The 20,219-nt window shown below is 41.5% G+C and overlaps 2 protein-coding genes across 2 annotated transcripts in view; one reads left to right on the forward strand and one right to left on the reverse strand.

The window, feature by feature from the left end:
* OTOP2 (otopetrin 2) overlaps positions 1–20,219 on the forward strand; it is a 61,060-nt gene that overhangs the window by 27,357 nt on the left and 13,484 nt on the right. The gene's annotated exons all lie outside the window — the stretch shown is intronic.
* USH1G (USH1 protein network component sans) lies at positions 1,877–16,070 on the reverse strand. Its single transcript, XM_060688246.2, has 2 exons — positions 15,663–16,070; positions 1,877–3,362 (listed from the first exon to the last, which is right to left on the reverse strand). The coding sequence occupies exons 1-2, from the start codon at positions 15,824–15,826 to the stop codon at positions 2,117–2,119; spliced, it is 1,410 nt and encodes a 469-aa protein (XP_060544229.2). The 5' UTR covers positions 15,827–16,070; the 3' UTR covers positions 1,877–2,116.

Genomic DNA, 20,219 nt, shown 5'->3' on the forward strand with positions numbered 1-20,219 from the left:
GAAACAGCATAAAATGAACCACGGTGGCACAGGGGTTAGAGTGCAGTACTGCAGGCTACTTCTGCTGACTGCCAGCTGACTGCAATTTGTCAGTTCTAATCTCACCGGCTCAAGGTTGACTCAGCCTTCCATCTTTCTGAGGTGGGTAAAATGAGGACCCAGATAGTTTGAGGGCAATAGGCTGACTCTGTAAAACCGCTTGCAGAGGGCTGTAAAGCACTGTAAAGTGGTATATAAGTCTAAATGGCTTAGGACCTGGGTACTTGCGGGACCGCCTACTACCACCAATAGCCTCCCACCGGCCGGTACGCTCCGATAGAGAGGGGCTCCTCCAGGTGCCGTCAGCCAAACAATGCCGACTGGCGGCCCCCAGGGGGAGAGCCTTCTCTGTGGGGGCACCTACTATCTGGAACGAGCTCCCCCCAGAGATACGGAGGATCCCGGATCTGCGCACCTTCCGCCGCGCTTTAAAGACCTTACTATTTCACCAGGCGGGCCTGGCCTAATTTTCTCCCTCTTTTATAAAAGATTTTTAATTTTTAAATATCTTTTAGTATTTTATACATTCAATTTTAAATTGGTTTTAAAAGTTTGGGGTTTTAAATTTGTCGGGGCCAAAATTATTTAATTTGATTTTATCCTACTTTTAAATTTTGTATGTATGTGTTTTATTGTTTGGCTGTGCACCGCCCTGAGTCCTTCGGGAGTAGGGCGGTATAGAAATCAAATCAAATCAATCAAACAAACAAACAAATAAATAAATAAATAAATAAATAAATGCTATTGCTATAAAATGGCAGGGAGAGGAAACCATTGTAAAATCAATAGTTAATTCCACCAACTGTATTTCAGAGCTGCCCTGGTAACTTGGCAGCCCTACTTTTTGGTACACCTTATAATAATAGGGATGCTATGCTGTATCAAAATAGCAATTTGAAAACATAACCTGAGAGTGAAATAAGCATTCTTTTATGAAAGGCATTTGCTTTAAAGAGGAGAGAGATCATGCCAATAGCAAGTTTAATTGATACCTCCTGGATTGCCAGTATCCAGTATTGGATTTACTCAGTGGAGATTGGAAACATTCCTGTTGGCAATTCCTCTAGATTTCCAAGCTGCTTAGATCTCTATACATAAGTTTAAAGCTTTGGACAGGCTTGGTAAAGAGGATGCAGGAATAAATAAGTGATAATGAATCAGCTGTATAAATTTAAGTGAGAGAGAGATGAGAGAGATCCTAGAGAGATCATACACGGATAAAATAAGTAACGTGGTCAGAGGTGGGGGCATGGGATTTACTACCAAAAATAGGTAGGAAAAAAAAATAGCTAGGCATAAAATGTGCCCCACTATGATCATATCAGCCCCAGAAAGGCATGTGCTTACTGATGGCCACTTCTCTCCAGTATAAGTGCTGGCTCTGATGCCCGTATGAAACTGGACATCAACAGGCCTGCCTGCTGTGCTCACTATTGCTACTTCATATTGAAACAGGTCTGTTAAAGTGCCACTTGCTACAGACAGATTCTAATCTCCTCCTGTATCCCCTGCCATGCCTTGACTTCCTGACAGGGCTTGTTTCCCACTGATCTGTTCTCAGTTATGTTATTCAAGATCACTCCCCATTATGTGAATGCAAGAGTGTTGTGGGTCTCCCTGCCAAAACTGGTCGTTTATGAGGCACCTAAAAGATTCCATAAAAGTCAGTGCATCTCTTCAGCTCAATAGGATTGCCCATTTAGAAGGCTAACCAATATATTTCCAATAGGTTTAATGGGGAAAATAGGATAATACTGATTAGGGATAATAAGAATTCAGAACTGAGAAAGCTGCAGAATATTACATTACATTAATATAGTGAGCACCTCTATTCTTATTTATCCATCACATAGCTACTGAAACATTTATACAGACGCCTTTTTATCAGTCAAATTCTATCAATTAGGTTGGCAAATTCCCATCAGGTTTTAGGCAGAGTTTCTTCTAACACCATGATCTACTAAAACACTGCATACTTAGATGAGGTGCGTGTAACAAGTACCCTTCTAAGTCTATGCTCATCGTATGTTGGAAGACCTGAGGGCACCCAAGGTATGAAGTTGAGTAGTTCTATTGCTTACAGATCCGTGTCTTCTATAACATCAGGATTGTCCAAAGTCTGTTTCCTTCTTTGAACTGCATCCAGAATCTTTTTCCTGGGCCCCAGTGGAACGTTGATACTTTTCAGATCATTGTCTGAACACAACATCAGAGCTTCCAGATCTATCTTCTCCTTCTTAAGGATAGAAATAAACTCAACCATATTCAGAGAAGCCAGGAAGGTCTCCAGAGGGCTAGTGTCAGGTTCAATGTCATCATCCAGACCCAGTTCCATTTCATCCCAGGGCAAGTCCTCCAGATTCCTCTCCTGCAGGCTGTTGGCACTGCCAATACTATCGTTGAGACTTGGCGAGTGTTGAAGGTGGCTGTGAAGCTTAACACTCAACCTGTCTGTATTTCCTTCCCCCAAAATACTGGGATCACTTTGACCAATCCCAAATAGTCCACTACTGACATAGTTCCTCCGGAAAACCATGGTACCAAGGCCAGGCCGATTGAATAAAGAGTCATGGCCAGAATCAGTACTGACCTCAGAATGGGTGGAGTCCAGGTGCAAACCTGGATCACTTATGGCACGGGAGACAGTATCTTCATCAGACAGAAACATATCCCTAACATTTCGCCGGGTCCATTCCTTTGGGCTAACATAGGTGCCTTGTTTCACAAACATGACATCGTTGCCCAGCTGTAAACCAGACAAGGACCTCACACTTTTCCTCCCATCCTCATAAATTTTGAATGTCCCATCCACCTGTTTCTTTTTCTCTAGTTTCTTCTGGATTTTTGCCTTGCCCTTGGCTGTGCCCTGTATGGTGGCCTGAGAGTATGGCAAGGAATTCATCATGGACATGTGTTGAAGTCTCCTGCTCAATGTGCTACTGGAGTAGCTGGAGAAACTCATTGTGTCTGAACGGTCAGACATCTCTTTCTTGTATCGCTTCTCCATCCTTTCGTGGTGCTTTTTCTGCATCTTTACACAGTCCTTAATACGTTTCTCTGCATCCTTAAAGGCTTTGTCCTTCAACTTGCTCACCAGTTTAGGGTTGAGGCTGCTTTGCTTAGCAGCAATGGAGTCCAAGTAACGCACACACTCCATGTGACCCTTCATGGCTGCCATGTCCAGTGGTGTGTGGTAGTCATTGTCCAGACACCAGATATTGGCCCCAAAAGACACTAGGAAGGAGAGGCAATTCAGGTGGCCATTGGCTGCTGCCAGATGAAGAGGTGTGTTCCCCCAGATATCACATTTGTCTGGATCGCCCCTAAAATGGTGTGAGAAACAGATAGTAAGTTCTCAAAGAGGTTTGTAATCTCATTTGTAGATATTCTTTTAGACTTACAGAAATACATAAATAAATTTTACATAAGTTGGTTACTTTCCAAGTGTATGGACTTGAATTCCCATTCTCAACAAGAAAAGCTATGATGGCTGGAGAATTCTAGGAGTTAAAGTCCATAGCTCTGGAGAACACCCAGTTTGGAGAAGGCTGGCATAGACTACTAGCCTTTCCCTACTTTGTGCCTTCTGGGTGGATTAGGAGATCAAATCTCAGAATATTTAACCAACTGCCATCCTGGCTGGGAATTCTGAGTTTTTGTCCCATTTGAAGAGCATGTTGAAGAAGGCTAACAAATACAAATAATTTACATGATTGTTATTCATTGGTACTACTTTATCATCTTTATGCTGTTAAACTGTTAAGAGTATTTTTCAAGCAGTCTTTGAAGGAGGAAAGTCTCACTTGTTTAAGTGGTGCCCAACAGTAACATTTGTAACATAGCTTTATAAGCTGAGAAGTAAATACAGTATGTGAGAAAAGAGAAATACCGTATGCGTTTCACATTTAAATAAACAACTGAGCACACATAGCACACATATCAAGCCTCATAGTTATATATTCTGCCCTGCAAAAATAACACTTGGCAACTTTCATATTTACCGTACTTCATTTATTTTATTTGATATTCTGCTCATTCAGAAGCTTAAGGAACATACTTGGCCCATTTCCAATTCCCTATCTTATGCTTTTTCACTAAAATGTGAGAGAGTAACTCCAAGGTCTCCTTCAACCTTAAATTAAACAACTTTTCTACCAGCCTACCTGAAAAGATTGCTCTGCAGGTAAAATGGGGAAGAGAAAAAGAACTTAGATGCTTTTGGAGAAAAACATGGTAATCGTAGAGTCAGAATGAGGCTTTTGCAATGCTTCTTAGCGTCTTTGAAATTTCTAGGGCAAGACAGGAGGCATAGGATTCTCTCTTAGTGTGGATATTTGGGCACCTTTCCAATGTTAACAAGTGCTAAAGAGACTGTGCCATGAATTTCGACACAAATCTTGACATCTGAAACACATCCGTGACATTTCTCAGTCATTGATAATGTGGGGAAAACAAAGAGCCAAAAGAAGTGAAGTTGTCGTACAACTTGCTCTCTACATGGGGCTCCCCTTGAGGAGTACTCGGAAGCTCCAGCTGGTCCAGAATGCGGCCACGCGGGTAATTATGGGGCGACATGGAGCTCCCATGTGACACCTTGCCTGCGCAAGTTGCACTGGCTTCCGGTTGTCTTCCGGGTGCACTTCAAGGTATTGGTTCTCACCTTTAAAGTGCTCCATGGTTATTAGGTCCCGGTTATTTACGAGACCACCTTCTGCCACCGATAACCTCCCACCGGCCAATTCGCTCCCACAGAGAGGGCCTCCTCAGGGTGCCGTCGGTCAAGCAATGTCGACTGACGACCCCCAGGGGGAGAGCCTTCTCTGTGGGGGCACCCGCCCTCTGGAACGAGCTACCCCCAGGAATACAACTGATCCCGGACCTCCGTGCCTTCCATCGAGCTTTGAAGACCTTCCTATTTCAGCAAGCTGGGCTGGCTTAAAATTTTAATGGGTTATTTTAAGGGTAATGGGTTTTAATTTTTGGGAAACCAATTCAATTTAATTCTGTTTAAAATTATTTTAAATTTTATATTGTATGTATTTTAATTTTGGCTGTTCACCGCCCTGAGTCCTTTGGGAGAAGGGCAGCATACAAATTTAAACAATAAATAAATAAATAAATAAATAAATAAATAAATAAATAAATAAATAAACAAACAGAATGTAGGAGCAGAGTTTCTTTCTCTGCTGAGCACTTGGGAGGGACCTGCAACAAGTTCATTTGGGCTCCTTGCTTAGCCCACCCTCTCTCCCTTGCCTTGATACTGACCTATCAGTAGTGAGAAATTGAGGGAAAATATCAATATTTGATGAATTGCAGGCAAGGAATAAATTATTGATGGTATGTGGTTAAAGAGACCGTGAAACTGAAAATGCCAGAGCTACTAAGGTTTGGATACAGGACACACGAGGCTTTATGTTCTGAATAAATGCCTGTGTATTAAAATGAGCATACATGTCTCTGTGCAAGAAGAAAAATAGAATCAGATCATGCTCATTTTTCTCCTCTCTTCCCTTTTCCTGTTGCATTGTAACCCCTTGTATATTTCCTACAAATATAAATACACTGTACCACATTTATCCCAAATAGTGCTGGATTGAAAAAAATCTTGTCCGTGTTTTCTTTAATTCTTCATATTCAGTTGGGTGGAAAAGAAATGTTTTTCCCACTACTTATGGAGAACATTTTTTTTTTTAAATTTTTAAATATTTATTAACATAAACAGACGTAAAACACAAATACATACGAACACATATACATTAACACAGTACTAAAACAAAAATGAGATAAGTCTATCGACTAGCTCTTAAGAAACTCTCGCATCAGTGGTTAATTTCTATTTCCCTTATTTTTCCTTTATTTTACAGTTTTCAGATTAATTTGCTTTCACTTTGATATACCTTATACATTTTGAGCTATATCTTTCTACAGTCATGTTAACCATTTGTTTATACCATCATACAACTCTTCTCATGTGACTAGTTCTATGTTTCTTTATTTGAGTTCTCTTATGGAGAACATTTTGATAGAATCTTCCTGAGTGAGGTACTAGGTTACTAAAGTGTGCATGCGAGATCAGTCTGACTTGCTGTAGATTATTATCGTCCATTAATCTGCAACCTCCATGATTTTCCAGCCATCAATTAACTCTCAAAGGGAAAGTCATGATGGAATTCTTCCAATGTTAATTTTGTCCCCCAGAAGCATAGGTGGTTAAAGGAAGTTGCAGACTTCTGGAGGAAAAGTAACCTACACCAGCACCCACAGCATCACAATAAGCACCACAAAACGGGAAAGCACAGCAAGAGTGAAAAATAGAAGCTCCTTTTGAAGAAAAGACAACTTTTGTTGATTTTGGTAGCATTGATCTTTATAGTTCTGTTCTTCGCTGTAAAAGGGAAAAAAGGCAACAAAAATTATTGTTCCTCTGGAGCCTTCAGCAAATCATATTACACATATTATGTCACGATAGTCTTTTGAATTTGGGATCCACTATTATTAAGCAGGAAAATTATCAGCCACATGACCATTTAATTCATGCATCACTGTTAGCTCACTAAGTGAGGTCATCTGTGCAGAGGAAGAAAATGAGTTTACCATAATCAGTGAAGCACAGGGAAGTTGTTTACTTGACCATAAGCACTGACCTCTGGACCTGTGTGCTCAAATATCCTACGAGGTTCCTTAGAGTCATGGGGTAGGCAATAAATGCAAATTAAATAAAAAGAAACACATATGCATATTTGTGCCATGTGCCTCGAGTGATAGTGTATGGATGCTGATTTTGCTTAGGTACCTCTTAATTCTAATTAATTCTTAAACTTGCCAGTCTGGAAATGCTAAGAATAGGCTGGGAATATCCAGGGCCAATTAATGTTCCCACAGGCCAACCAGGAGGAAATGGAGAAACAATCATTCAGTCAGTGCCCCATACCTTGAATTATGACAGTTCCTTGAGTTAGGAAAATCCTGTCATCCCTGCTGTGGCAGGATTTGGGAGGGGGGTGAGTGGAGGGAATACAAATTGCTAACCAATAACATTACAATAACATCACATCTACTGACTTCTGTATCTGCTGCATGAATTTGCCAACTTGTTGTTAAAAAAAATATCTGATGCTAGTACTAAGGAGCAGCTGCCTGCCTAAAGACATCATTTTTCCTAAGTAGAAATTCCCACAAAATCTGGGGTAATGGCATGGTTAGATGCTTTTCCCAATAGCTAAAAACCTGGCCATAGGTTGCTATACACTAGTACCCTGTTTCCCCAAAATAAGACATCCCCTGATAATAAGCCCAATCGGGCTTTGAGCACATGGCAATAAGGCCAAGCGCTTATTTCAGGGTTCAAAAAAATATAAACCAGGTCTTATTTTTGGGGAAACATGGTATCTATGTCTATGGAGTAGGTGAAGGAAGGCTTATTTAAACCCAGGGAGCTAAGGGTTAGGGTATATAATTATACTGTACCCTATAAATAGCTGGGTGCTCCTGGCCTAAATCAGCAGAGAAATTCAAGCTGAGCATTTTTATACAGTAGATTGACAAATTGACCAGAAAGTAACCAGAGGAGTTTAGGTAGGACTAGTCTAGACTTCACAGTAACCCTATCTCTGAAGCTACTCTGAAGTCTATAGAGGGCTCTGGGAGAAGGATGAGAAAATGGGGAAACAGCCAATCCCTTTGGACTCCAGCTGCTGAAAGAGAACAACATAGAGATAGTGTTGGGCTGCTGGTGCCTCTTCTGCAGACATACTGCATCTGGAGAGTCCCTTTCTTGAGATCATAATCTGATCTGCATTACTTATTATTTAACTCTATTAAAACATGCAGTCAAAAATCATGCAATAAAAAAAGATTACACATACAATGCCATTCCATATTGCAGGGGTAATATACCTGAGGACCTCTCTCCCTTATTTTATGGGACTATAACCCCCCCCACCCCCATCCCCCGTATTCCTTGCTACTGGCCCTATTGATCGGAATCAGAGTAAGAGTTAGAAGGGTCCTTGAAGGTTTTCTAGTCCAACCTCCTGCTCACGCAGGAAGCCCTATACCATTTCAGATCAGAGTGACAGTACAGGAGTTATGGTGCATTGATGTCCCAACCTTGTGCTTCATAATCCACTCAGGGTTATCCAAACAACTGTAGCATTTATTCCAGAAAACCCAAATGGCAACATAGGTAAATAGTGAAAATGAAAGTATTTGCCACTCTTTAATAAAACCTCAACATCTAGTGCCTAAGCAGGAAGACTACCTTACTTATCTGAAGAGATGAAAAGATTTTCTCTGCTTCTTTGAAATGTTTCCAAACTATTCCTTGAGACAGAGTGGTAATTCCCACCCACCCCTCAATCTTTGGGAGAAATCACTCTTCAGTGAGCTCAGCGGAAAGATAATTAATATTTGCTTCTGAATTAAAAACTGAGGCTTGGAGTGATGAAGGAGAGAGCTTATTGGTTTCTTTCCATCCAAAGAATTTTCAAATGCAAGGCCATAAATGGGACAAGTTTCAGTGTTACAGGGTAGATCACAATATCTTTCATCCTGACCTAGGACAAGGTTGGTATCGTCCACTTACACAACCTCCATTGCTGTCTGGTATGATGATATGCAGCATTTTAGCATCACCCCATATGCGTGGGCAAGGGGAATACAGAAAACAGAGAGCAAATTAGTCCCATATGGTTAAGGGAGTGGTAGAGGAAGCAACCTTCAGATCACCTTCCCACTTATTTCAGATCCTCATTTCTAGAGAAGCTCTAATAGACTCAACTAGTACATCAGGTTAAAGAAAATATAATTATGTGCAATTATTACATTGCAAAACAAACCGAACAAGGAATCAGCAAGTATTGGGAAACAATGGGAAAATACTGTTGTAAGAAAGTCCTGTACTACACTGGCTTACTGTATATTCCAGTCAATGAGAACATCTGTTTAATAAAATAATAAGAGTATTATAGCAATACAGTGTATGCTACTATGTTAAGGTTATTTCTTACCACAGACAATATGATACAATCCAATAAATTAGGCCATGGTTATTTCTATACATGGTATCTACATAGCAAAATGTAAACAGATCACACATTTCTCCAATTTTCAAAGAAATGGGGTTACTCGGTTCTTCACATTCAATCACAAAAGGTACTTTGGAGTGTATATTGGTGAAAATATGGCACTTGTTACAATTTGGAAAGAATATGTACTGGATTTGAATATCATTTGCTCTCTTTGTAGGAAGATGCATAAACTTATGGTGAAATCCATGGTCCGTTTATATTGCATGCAAAGGAAAATTAAACACCCATGGGAAGAAATGATTGAAAGGACAAAATGATACTGATGTATAAGATAATACGACAGGCATCTTGTTTCCCAGGCAGCAGCAAAAGATAGTCATGTCATCCTGAGAAAAGATGCAGCTGCTTCAAGGAGTTGCAAAGCAGTGTTATGTACATATCCTCACCAACCCCAAAGCATTTTCTCCAATTTATTTCTTAATTGCCACACAGTACTAAAAAAAACTCAAATTCTTCTGTGATTCTCAGGTGTCATTGTCGCACCCTTTTCCTTCTTATACAGAGGAAGTTGTACTCCAAATCTATTAACACCCACTCCTATCAGTATCAGGGTGTGTCTTATGTCTGGATTGTCTATATATAACATATTATCTATACATCAGTATCACTTTTGTCCTTTGAATCGTTTCTTCCATCAGTATTTAATTTTCCTTTGCCTGCAATATAAACATACCATAGATTTCCTCATAAGTTTTGCATCCTCCTAGAAAGAGAGCAAATGATATTCAAATCCAGTACATATTCTTTCCAAATTGTAACAAGTGCCATATTTTCACCAATATACACTCCAAAGTACCTTTTGTGATTGAATGTGAAGAGCTGTGTAACTCCATTTCTTTGAAAATTGGAGAAATGTGTGATCTGTTTACATTTTGCTATGTAGATACAAAGAGAGCAAATTAGAATCAAACCCTATACATATTCTTTCCAAATTGTGTCCTTTGACAGATTATATCTGAAGTACTGAATGTCCCAACTTTCATTCAGGAATAACTCAAGAGGAGCTGAAGAGCTCTCTATTTGAGAGAGAATGAGGTTGCCAATAAAAGAGGCTGTCTTTTCTCTGTCATCTCTTGAAGCACTTCCTGGCTGACCTCCGCTAATCATCAGCTTTGGCATCTCCTATCACAGACACCCCACTGAAGAGGCTGTCAAAGGCCTGCAGTGAAGAACAGAGATCTTGCCCAGCAAATGCTGACTCACCTCCCTTTTTCCAGCCATCTCATTAATTCTTCTTTTGCCCCTCATTAGAGCACCGATAGGAGGAGAGATGCTTTTTGTGAAGCTAATGAACTAGGCAGAATCCTGCCTCCCTCTAGTACATGGGCTGAATGAAAAACAACTGTGGATTTTACATACACAAACCATCCATCTGTTATGTAATGTAGGGCAGGAATATTGCATGCTATTTCTTACCTGTAAGGCAAGGGCTCTGAACATACAGTTGAGCCACCATGATTAAACTACAGAACAACAGAGCTACCAGCTGAGGCCTTCACCCATTCTTGAAAGGGTGTCTCCCAGCATGAAATGTGTTGCCCTTGTTCCCAATCCCTATCCTCTATACCAGTGGTGGGTTTCAAATTTTTTTACTATCGGTTCTGTGGGCGTGGCATGGTGGGCGTGGCATGGCATGGCTTGCTGGGTGTGACAGGGGAAGGATGCTATAAAATCTCCATTCCCTCCCCAATCTAGGAGAATGGCGAAGGTTGTTGAGAGCGCGACAGTTTCCACAATTCCTGGAGGAAACGTCTTATCTAGATCCGTTCCAGTCAGGTTTCAGGCCTGGGCACAGCACGGAAACGGTATTGGTCGCATTGGTAGATGATCTCTGGAGGGCGCGGGACAGGGGTTGCTCCTCTGTTCTAGCCTTGTTAGATCTCTCAGCGGCTTTTGATACCATCGACCATGGTATCATGCTGCACCGGTTGGAGGAGTTGGGGATGGGGGGCACGGTATTACAGTGGTTCTCCTCCTTTCTCTCAGACCGGTCGCAGTTCGTGTTGGCAGGGGGGCAAAGGTCGACCTCGAGGCCTCTCATTTGTGGAGTGCCTCAGGGGTCGGTCCTCTCGCCCCTTCTGTTCAACATTTATGTGAAGCCGCTGGGTGAGATCATCTGTGGCTTTGGGGTGAAGTACCATCAGTACGCTGATGACACCCAGCTGTACATCTCCACCCCAGGCCACCCCAATGATGCCCTTGAAGTGATGTCCCAGTGCCTGGAGGCTGTGCAGATCTGGATGGGGAGGAACAGGCTCAAGCTCAACCCTTCCAAGACTGAGTGGCTGTGGTTCCCGGCATCCCGATATAGTCAGTTGACTCCATCACTGACTATCGGGGGCGAGTCTTTGGCCCCCGCGGAGAGGGCGCGCAATCTGGGTGTCCTCCTGGATACGCAGCTGTCTTTAGAGGAACATCTGACAGCGGTAGCCAGGGGGACCTTTTGTCAGGTTCGCCTGATCCGCCAGTTGCGGCCCTTTCTTGATCGGGATTCCCTGTGCACAGTCACTCATGCCCTCATCACCTCGCGCCTGGACTACTGCAACACTCTCTACATGGGGCTCCCCTTGAGGAGCACCCGGAGGCTCCAACTGGTCCAGAATGTGGCCGCACGGGTAATTACATGAGCTGCCTGGCGCTCCCACATAACACCGCTCCTGCGTGAGCTGCACTGGCTCCCAGTGGTCTTCCGGGTGTGCTTCAAGGTGTTGGTCACCACCTTTAAAGTGCTCCATGGCATAGGACCTAGTTATCTTCGAGACCGCCTGCTGCTACCGATGACCTCCCATCGACCTGTGCGCTCCCACAGAGAGGGCCTCCTCGGGGTGCCATCAGCCAAACAATGTAGGCTGGTGACCCCCAGGGGGAGGGCCTTCTCTATGGGGGCACCTACCCTCTGGAATCAGCTGCCCCCAGAGATAAGGAGAATCCAAAACCTCGGTGCCTTCCGCCGTGCCCTTAAAACTTTCTTTTTCCAGCAAGCCAGGCTGGCTTAACATAACATTTTTTTAAAAATATTTTTAACTGGTTTGTCATTTTAAATTGGGGGCAAATTAATATATATCCTTTTAATTGTTTTTAATGTTTGTATTATATGTTTTTAGCTGGATGTACACCGCCCTGAGTCCCTCGGGAGAAGGTGCGGTATATAAATTCGAAATAAAATAAAATAAAATAAAATAAAATAAATAAAAATGTTACTGCAAAATCCCCATTTCTTCCCGATCAGCTGGGACTTGGGAGGCAGAGAATAGATGGGGGTGGGGCCAATCAGAATTTTTACTACTGGTTCTCCGAACTACTCAAAATTTCCGCTACCGGTTCTCCAGAACTGGTCAGAACCTGCTGAAACCCATCTCTGCTCTCTACCACTTTGCTTCAACTCACTGGTGAAAGGTGGCAAAACCTGCCATATTTTGCACATCTGGTGGCTGACCTTGGATGGTGTCAGAGTACCAGCGAACACATTTCAATAATGCTAAAGTTAAGGATGACTTAACTCCATCTTGCTTATAGGCTGGGGATGAAGTAGAAGCAAGATCATGGGAGCTATGGCAGAAAAATGATGTTGCCAAAATATGTTTGTGCAAGTGCAGACCTGGCCTTGAAGAAGAAACCAGATTGATAGATCCATGTGGTTTCTCACTAGCTCCGTACCCATAGTACATTCGCTGCTTGTTTTTGACTCAGAAAAATCCCTAAAAATTCTGTAAAGGGCAAAAGCACTCTGAATAATTGAGCCCACAGCTCTCTGAATCGCAGGTCATATTCTCTTCAAATTTCATCTTTGACCACACAGAAAATGAAACTGTTGTTAATTAGAAAGGGGAACAATGATTGATGTTGAACTTCAATGCTTTGGCTTTTCTTAAGATAGTAAATCTTTCTCCCTCTCTCTTGCAAATTCTTTGTTTATTTCAATTAAGTTCCTGTAAATATTTCTTCTCCCCCAATAAAACACAACCAATGATGGAAGCTTATTTTAAAACATCAGGACTATCTATCATTTCCTAATAAGATTCTTCACCAAAAGGGCAGGAGCATTTTTAGTACTGTATTCTTCAACAGACAGCAAGCGGGGTTTTTTTCAGTTCATTAAACACTAGCCAGGCCAGATTCTTTGCTGGGAATATTTACTCCAGCTTGTGTGTACTAAGAGCATCTTTCTGCAGAAACCAACGTCTATACCTTTTACATCAGAGCAGAATTATATGGATTTCTGAGTTTCCACCTCATCCTATGGCTTTTGGCTGTGTTTTTAAAGCAAGAGATATGAATTCCAGCAAGAAAGAAAAAAAATACTAGTTTACCCAGTTGTGACACTTAAAGAGAATTCTGTTATTTGATTTGGTCCAATACATGCATATTTAAAAACTGGGGGGGGGGGGGGGTCCTGAATCCAGCAAAATTCAGAAATACAAGAACACAAGAAAATATATAAATGGAAAAACAAGGGACATAGGGCCTGCACATCCGAGATAGTTTTCATACTTGGCAGTCAGGAGAAACATCGATTTCTTATAAGCATGTGTGTTATAATATCAGTCATGATATTATAACTGTTCTCCAAAGCACCTGAGGGCAGGACAAGAAGCAATGGGTGGAAACTAATCAAGGAGAGAAGCAACTTAGAACTAAGGAGAAATTTCCTGACAGTTAGAACAATTAATCAGTGGAACAACTTGCCTTCAGAAGTTGCGAATGCTCCAACAGTGGAAGTTTTTAAGGAGATGTTGGATAACCATCTGAAGACTATGTCTTGCTCTGATTTGTAATTGCAAGCCAGGTGCCAAGCAGCCAGATCACAATCATATGATCATGGGGATGCTGCAAAGGCCATAACTTCACGGACTGTTCATAAATCCCCCTTATTCAGTTGCTGAACAAGTGGCTATAACTCGAGGACTACCCATACCATAATAAGTAATCCAGCTCTTTTACCTCTTGTAAAGCTCAGCTTTTGGGTCCTACCTTAAGAAGCACAACCTAAGAAGACGCTCCAATAATTCTGTTACCTTCCAGAGAATTTTTCTCCTCCCTTCTTTACTTTTTCAATAGTTAATATAAACACTGATTATATTAAAGAAAATTAATGCATACAATGCATTCAGAAAGTATTCAGACCTTCACTTTTGTCAATTTCGTTATGCTGCAGTCTGATTCTATAGTTCTTGAAATTCATTTTTTTCTCATTTACTCAGTATACCCCATAATGACAAAGTGAAAACAAAATTTTAGAAATGTCCAAATTTATTAAAAAGAAAAAACTGAAATATCTCATTGGCATAAGTATTCAGACTCTCTGAATACTTGAACACATGAAATTTAGCTTAGGTGCCTCCCATTTCTGTTGATTGTTGTTGACATGCTTCTACAGCTTGATTGGAGTCCACCTGTAGTAAATTAAAATGATTGGACATGATTCTTCAGTGCAAAACACATGGAAGCCCTCTTGGAGTTTGCAAAAAAGCACCTGAAGCACTCTCAGACTGTGGGGAACAAGATTCTCAGGTCTGATGAAACCAAGATTGAACTGTTTGGCCTCAATTCTAAATGTTATGTCTGGAGGAAACCAGGCACCGCTCATCACCAGCACAACATTATCCCAACAGCGAAGCATGGTAGTGGCAGAATCATGCTGTGCAGCTGTTTTATAGACATTTCTAAAATTCTGTTTTCACTTTACTCTTATGGGGTACTGAGTGTAGATTAATGAGGGGAAAAATGAATTTCAACAACTGTAGAAGCAGGCTGCAGCATAACAAAATTGACAAAAGCAAAGGGAGTCTGAATACTTTCAGATATGCACTGTATATCCAAACTGGCTTTGATCCCAACTCTCTGACAATCCTAATCAACCCACTTCCTTCAATGGACATTGGAAAGGAGATGCTTAAGATGCTAAACGGAGTCCTGCATTGGGCAGGGGATTAGAATAGATGCTATTTAAAATCCTTCTGAGCCTTGACTTTCAGCCTATGAAATATTTCTTCAGACTGTAATGAAAATGAAGGCTCAGAACAGTTTCTTCCCCTCAGTTAAGATATGCACTTCTTCAGCCAATCCATGAACAGCAAAAGAGAGTACTGAGGAGCTCACCCCATCTGAATTTTCAGTAAAATCCAAGTGAAGTTCATTGCAAAAAAAAAAAAAAATGGATGTGTTGGAGACCATTCTAGACCAATGTAAGCAAAACATTCAGCTGTTAAAAGTTTGGACAGGGGTGAGGAGGAGAAATATCGAAGGAACTGATCCAAGTCAGAGCTTTTCTGCTTTCCAAGTGTCTCGAGACACATACCGTCAATATGTCTAGAACTTCATAGATGGGCACATCCTGAAACCCTGCCCTTCCTGAACAACTATGAACTCAGGGCATCTCACCTGCCACCAGGTACAAATGAAAGCTGCTGTCACTTCAGTGGCCTGCTAGGTTCAGTGGATTTGATACCCAGAAAGAAGGGACGAACGAAGCTTTCCCTCCCAAGGCCTGGGTGAAAACAAAAACAGAACAGTGCAAAACATCAGACTTACCCTCTGCTAACTATCAGCCTTAAGGCATCCAAGTTGCCATGGTAGGCAGCCCACAGGGTTGGGGTCATGCCATCTTCATCAGGGGAATTTAAGTCCTTCTTGGTGGCTTCTTTCAGCAGGTCCAGATAGCCATCTCTGGCTGCACGGTGGTACTGGTCATTCATGGTGTAGCCTTAAAGCTTGTCCATGTCACTGGGAGAGTGAACGGCACGGAGATGGCAACAGAGTTCTAGGAAAGCAGCTGTCAGAGAGGAGGGAGCTCCGTTGCCAAGATACTTGAGATTCCCTGCCCGGAGAGGGCAGAAACTCCTCATATTGAAGGCATATTATTTGCTGTGGATTCCCCTGGGTCCTAAAAAATTCCTGCCTTTGCCTTAGCAAGCCCCTCGCAGAAGGCATGTCTCCTTTGGGTCATTTAACTGGTGGGAATATCTGCTTGGGAATGTGCTGTTGGAAACCTTGGCTTGAATTACTAAAGCAACAGTTGCTAAATCAAGAGTGTAGCACTTCAGAATGCTTAGACTCATCCAGGCTCAGGATTCAAGTTTTATTCCAGAGTTGCTCTGTCCCATCCAAAGAATTCTGGCGGAGAGAGTGAAAATATTCAGAAATTTATCTCCTTCTACATGGATCCTCCCAGGGGTGAAATCCAGCAGGTTCTGACAGGTTCTAGAGAACAGGTAGTGGAAATTTTGAATACTTTGGAGAACCGGCAAATGCCATCTCTGGCTGGCCCCAGAGTGGGGAGGGAATGGAGATTTTACAGTATCCTTCCCCTGGAGTGGGGTGGGAATGGAGATTTTGCAGTATCCTTCCCCTGCCACGCCTACCAAGACATGCCCATGGAACCGGTAGGGAAAAAATTTAGATTTCACCTCTGGATCCTTCCTATGTTTATTCACCAATTCTTCCATCCTTTTTTTTTTCCTTTAGGGGGAATGAGAGATACACAATTATTACACAATTACTTTAGACTTTAAACTCTCTTATCCCTTATGTAGTACCCACTGCTGGCCAGTGATTTGTGGGGGTGGGGGGGGCGTGCGTGAGTCCACAGGCCTTCAAGTCAGTGTTGACTCCTGGTGATTGCATGGACAAGTCCCCACAGTTTTCTTGGCAAGAATTTCCAGAAATGTTTTTCCACTGCCTCCTTCCTAGGGCTCAGAAAGAGGAACTGGCCCAAAGTCACCCAGTTGGTTTGGTGTCCAAGGCAAGAGTAAAACTCTCAGTTGCTGGGTTTCTACCCTGATGCACCTTAAACACTATACCATACTGACTCTCTGCCTAGCAAAAGATTAATTATATGACAGACCAGCGTTATGAAGTTATTTAGAGAATGGATCCAGTTGAGAGTCTGATACTGGGCACCTGGCTATACAACAGCAGGCATGAGCTCATCTCCAACAGATGCATGGCAGGCCACCATCTTTGCACACGGGCTACTAAAAGCAGTCTAATCTCTAGTAGCATGTCAATGCACTGATGATAGACTAGAAGAGAATGGGAACAATACAGATACACACATCTGCATGGAACTATAATTTATATTTCACCTGTATGCTCAGAAATGCGAAAAGTAAATAAATGTGTGGAACACAGATCTTTTATTGGTCACAGCTTTGCAGTGGTTTCAGATAAAATTAGACACAAAAGCATATCAGCTCTAAATTAACTAAGTTTCCCTTCCTTTACACCAATATAAATCAATCAGCCTGCATGAAATTTCTATCAGAGATATCATTTATTAAGCAATAACATATCTGGACTTGATACGAAAGGAAAAATATGCTACTATGCCAAGTTTGACTCCTGTTGATATACCGGTTGTACATAGATGCGTCCTGCCATACGCTTAATAAAAGATGTCTCCAAATAGCTTTCTTGGAACAAGATAGATATGATTAGCTTTCTTTGTCGATCTCTCAGTCTAGCCTATAGTCATACGGTCTCCCATCCATGCATTAACCAGGCAATCCTGCTTAGCTCTTGAGCTCAGAAAAGTTTGGGCAGATGCTGCTTGGTATTTACTATTTGGTAGCTTTCAGTTAATCTTCATTTGGGGTGGTGGGGAGCATCCAAGACATCTTTGTTGCATTCATGAACTCTTTTTTTTTTTTTTTGGTCTTTGCAGGTACAGTATATGCCTTCAAGTTAGTGTTGACTCCTGGCAACTGCCTGGATTGGTCCCTGTAGTTTTCTAGGCAAGATTCCCTTGTTTCTAGGGCTGAAGGAGAATGACTGGCCTAAGGTCACCTGGCTGGCTTCCTCGCCTAAGGCAGGACTATAACTCAGGGTTTTCCCTTTTCTTAAACACTACACTTCAGTTTGTTCATTTACAGAATCTTTACCTGTTAAATGCAAATTAATGAACTGAATTCCACACAAGAATGACAAGGCCCTTTTTGGAAGTAGTTGGTCCTCTATCGCCATCTGTTGTTGGAGAAGTAGAAAGAGTCTAATAGTACCTTTCCAGAGTACAGTAATATATTGCATTAGCTTGGGTTTTCCGGAATTACAGCTGATTTCATCAGATGTGTGTAAAATTTAAATTAATAGGGATGGGTCAGTGGGAGAAGGAAGGAAACGATTAGGTAGTTTTATAAATGAAGATTCATAGGATTAGATTACAAATATATTATCAATTAACGATTGCATTAAAAATCATTTGTTCAGACTTCCTGAGAGCCTGAAAGCTATTGTTGTATTTGTTCATCACTGCCCAATATCATCAGTGAAGTAATGCTATCTGCAGCTAAAATGTCTGCTCTAGTTGGAAAATAAAATTCATGGGAAACCTTTTATGAGAAATAAAATCCAAAGTCCACAATTGAGCAACAGCACACACAAAAATATGCAAACTTGAAACTCTTGTAGCATTTTGGCTTTTGACAAACTATTTATTTATAGGACATTTTCCTCATGATTGTTTTTAATATTATTAATTACCAGACGCATTATTTCTTCCAATAGTTTCTTCCTTTTTGAGTTAATGATATGTTAAAACAGGGGTGTCAAACACATGTCGTCATGGTGGTGTCACGTGACGTATCGAGACTTTTCCTCTTTGCTGAACCGGGCGTGGGCATGGCCAGCGCATGATACATCCAGCCCACGGGCCGGGAGTTTGACAGCTCTGTGTTAAAGACTAGCTAAGGAAACTTAACAATTTTTAATTTTTTTCCCTTTAAGATACAAAGGTGACATGACATTGATTAATGATCAGTCACTGTTCCTGACTTTTGCTGTAAAAATAACAAACTTCCAAGTAATCCAAGATGTGATGTTTTAACAAAAAAGAAACACTAGGCTTTCAAATGAAATAGCATACATTTACTTCCCAGCTGTAATTGTTCCTTGCACTAAAAAAGAATGGAAGGAAGACAATCCCTTTTTCAACACTGTCTCTTTAACAGTAGTGGGCCTTAGCAGATGATCACCATCATCATCATCTCAAACAGCTTCCGTTGGTGATTTGCACAGATCAAATTTTAATTGGATGGGAAACTTACAGGCTTCAAAAAATTGCCGGAACTAAGCTTGCAGCCTTTGTCACCATTGGCTGTGTGGTCCGAGAATGCTGGGAATCTGAAGGCTATAAATTCCCCAATGAGAGAGAGCAGCAAGCCAAGCCTTTTCTTCTGATAGACACAAACATCTTCCCCAATGCCTGATGGACCTCTCTGTCACTTTTCTAGGTTTACTGCTAGGCATATCTATGCTAACTTGGAATTTATATCCTTAGATTTACTTTCTGCCTTTTCTGTAAAAATTCAGGGCCTTTTCCCTAGGCATTCTTCCCATTGCACTTTTCTTTTGGAACAAATATGTAAGGTAGGCCAAAAGCCCATCCAGGAGCTTCGTGTCCAAGCAGGGACTTGAACCCAGAACTCTCTTTAATCTAGAATGTAATTATTAGGTCACAATGGTTGTTTATATAGCACACAAGCCTTTGCAATGTAATTTATTGAATTATCTAAGTTCGCTTAGTATTTAAACCCATTAATTATGCAATTACATTTTAGTCTAGAATATTCAAATGCAAACAATAGCTATTTGCAAAGGATGTTACCTTAACCTAACTCTGTTCAAAATTGTGGGGGCTCTTGAATGTTCATCCTCTTGTTGAATGTCACATCAGTTGGGAAGTGACCTGCTCCAGAGAAAAGCAGTGGCTGGTTTATATATAACATTGAACCAATATGAGGTTTATATTTGCTAAACAAAATGTATGAATTAGGTTCTATGCAATGGTGAAATTCAAATTTTTTTACTACCGGTTCTGTGGGCGTGGCTTGGTATGCATGGCAGGGGAAGAATACTGCAAAATCCCCATTCCCTCCCCATTCCTGGGGGAAGGATATTGCAAAAGTCTCCATTCCCACCCCACTCTGGGGCCAGCCAGAGGTGGCATTTGCTGGTTCTCCAAACTACTCAAAATTTCCGCTACCGGTTCTCCAGAACCTGTCAGAACCTGCTGGATTTCACCCCTGGTTCTATGGCTTAGTTAGCAAGTCATCGTGTAAAAGTCTGCCTTAATGTGGTTTCAGAAGTGGGGGA

This window comes from Pantherophis guttatus, chromosome 2 (genome assembly GCF_059756535.1).
Source record: "Pantherophis guttatus breed Tessera chromosome 2, ASM5975653v1, whole genome shotgun sequence".
Taxonomy (NCBI): domain Eukaryota; kingdom Metazoa; phylum Chordata; class Lepidosauria; order Squamata; family Colubridae; genus Pantherophis; species Pantherophis guttatus.

Bases quoted from the DNA above. Each gene is read 5' to 3' on its own strand.
- USH1G (XM_060688246.2), bottom strand. From the start codon at position 15,826: ATGAATGACCAGTACCACCGTGCAGCCAGAGATGGCTATCTGGACCTG. The intron at 3,363-15,662 runs GTAAGTCTGATG...ACACCATTTTAG, and splicing joins AGGCTGATAGTTAGCAGAGG to GGGCGATCCAGACAAATGTG.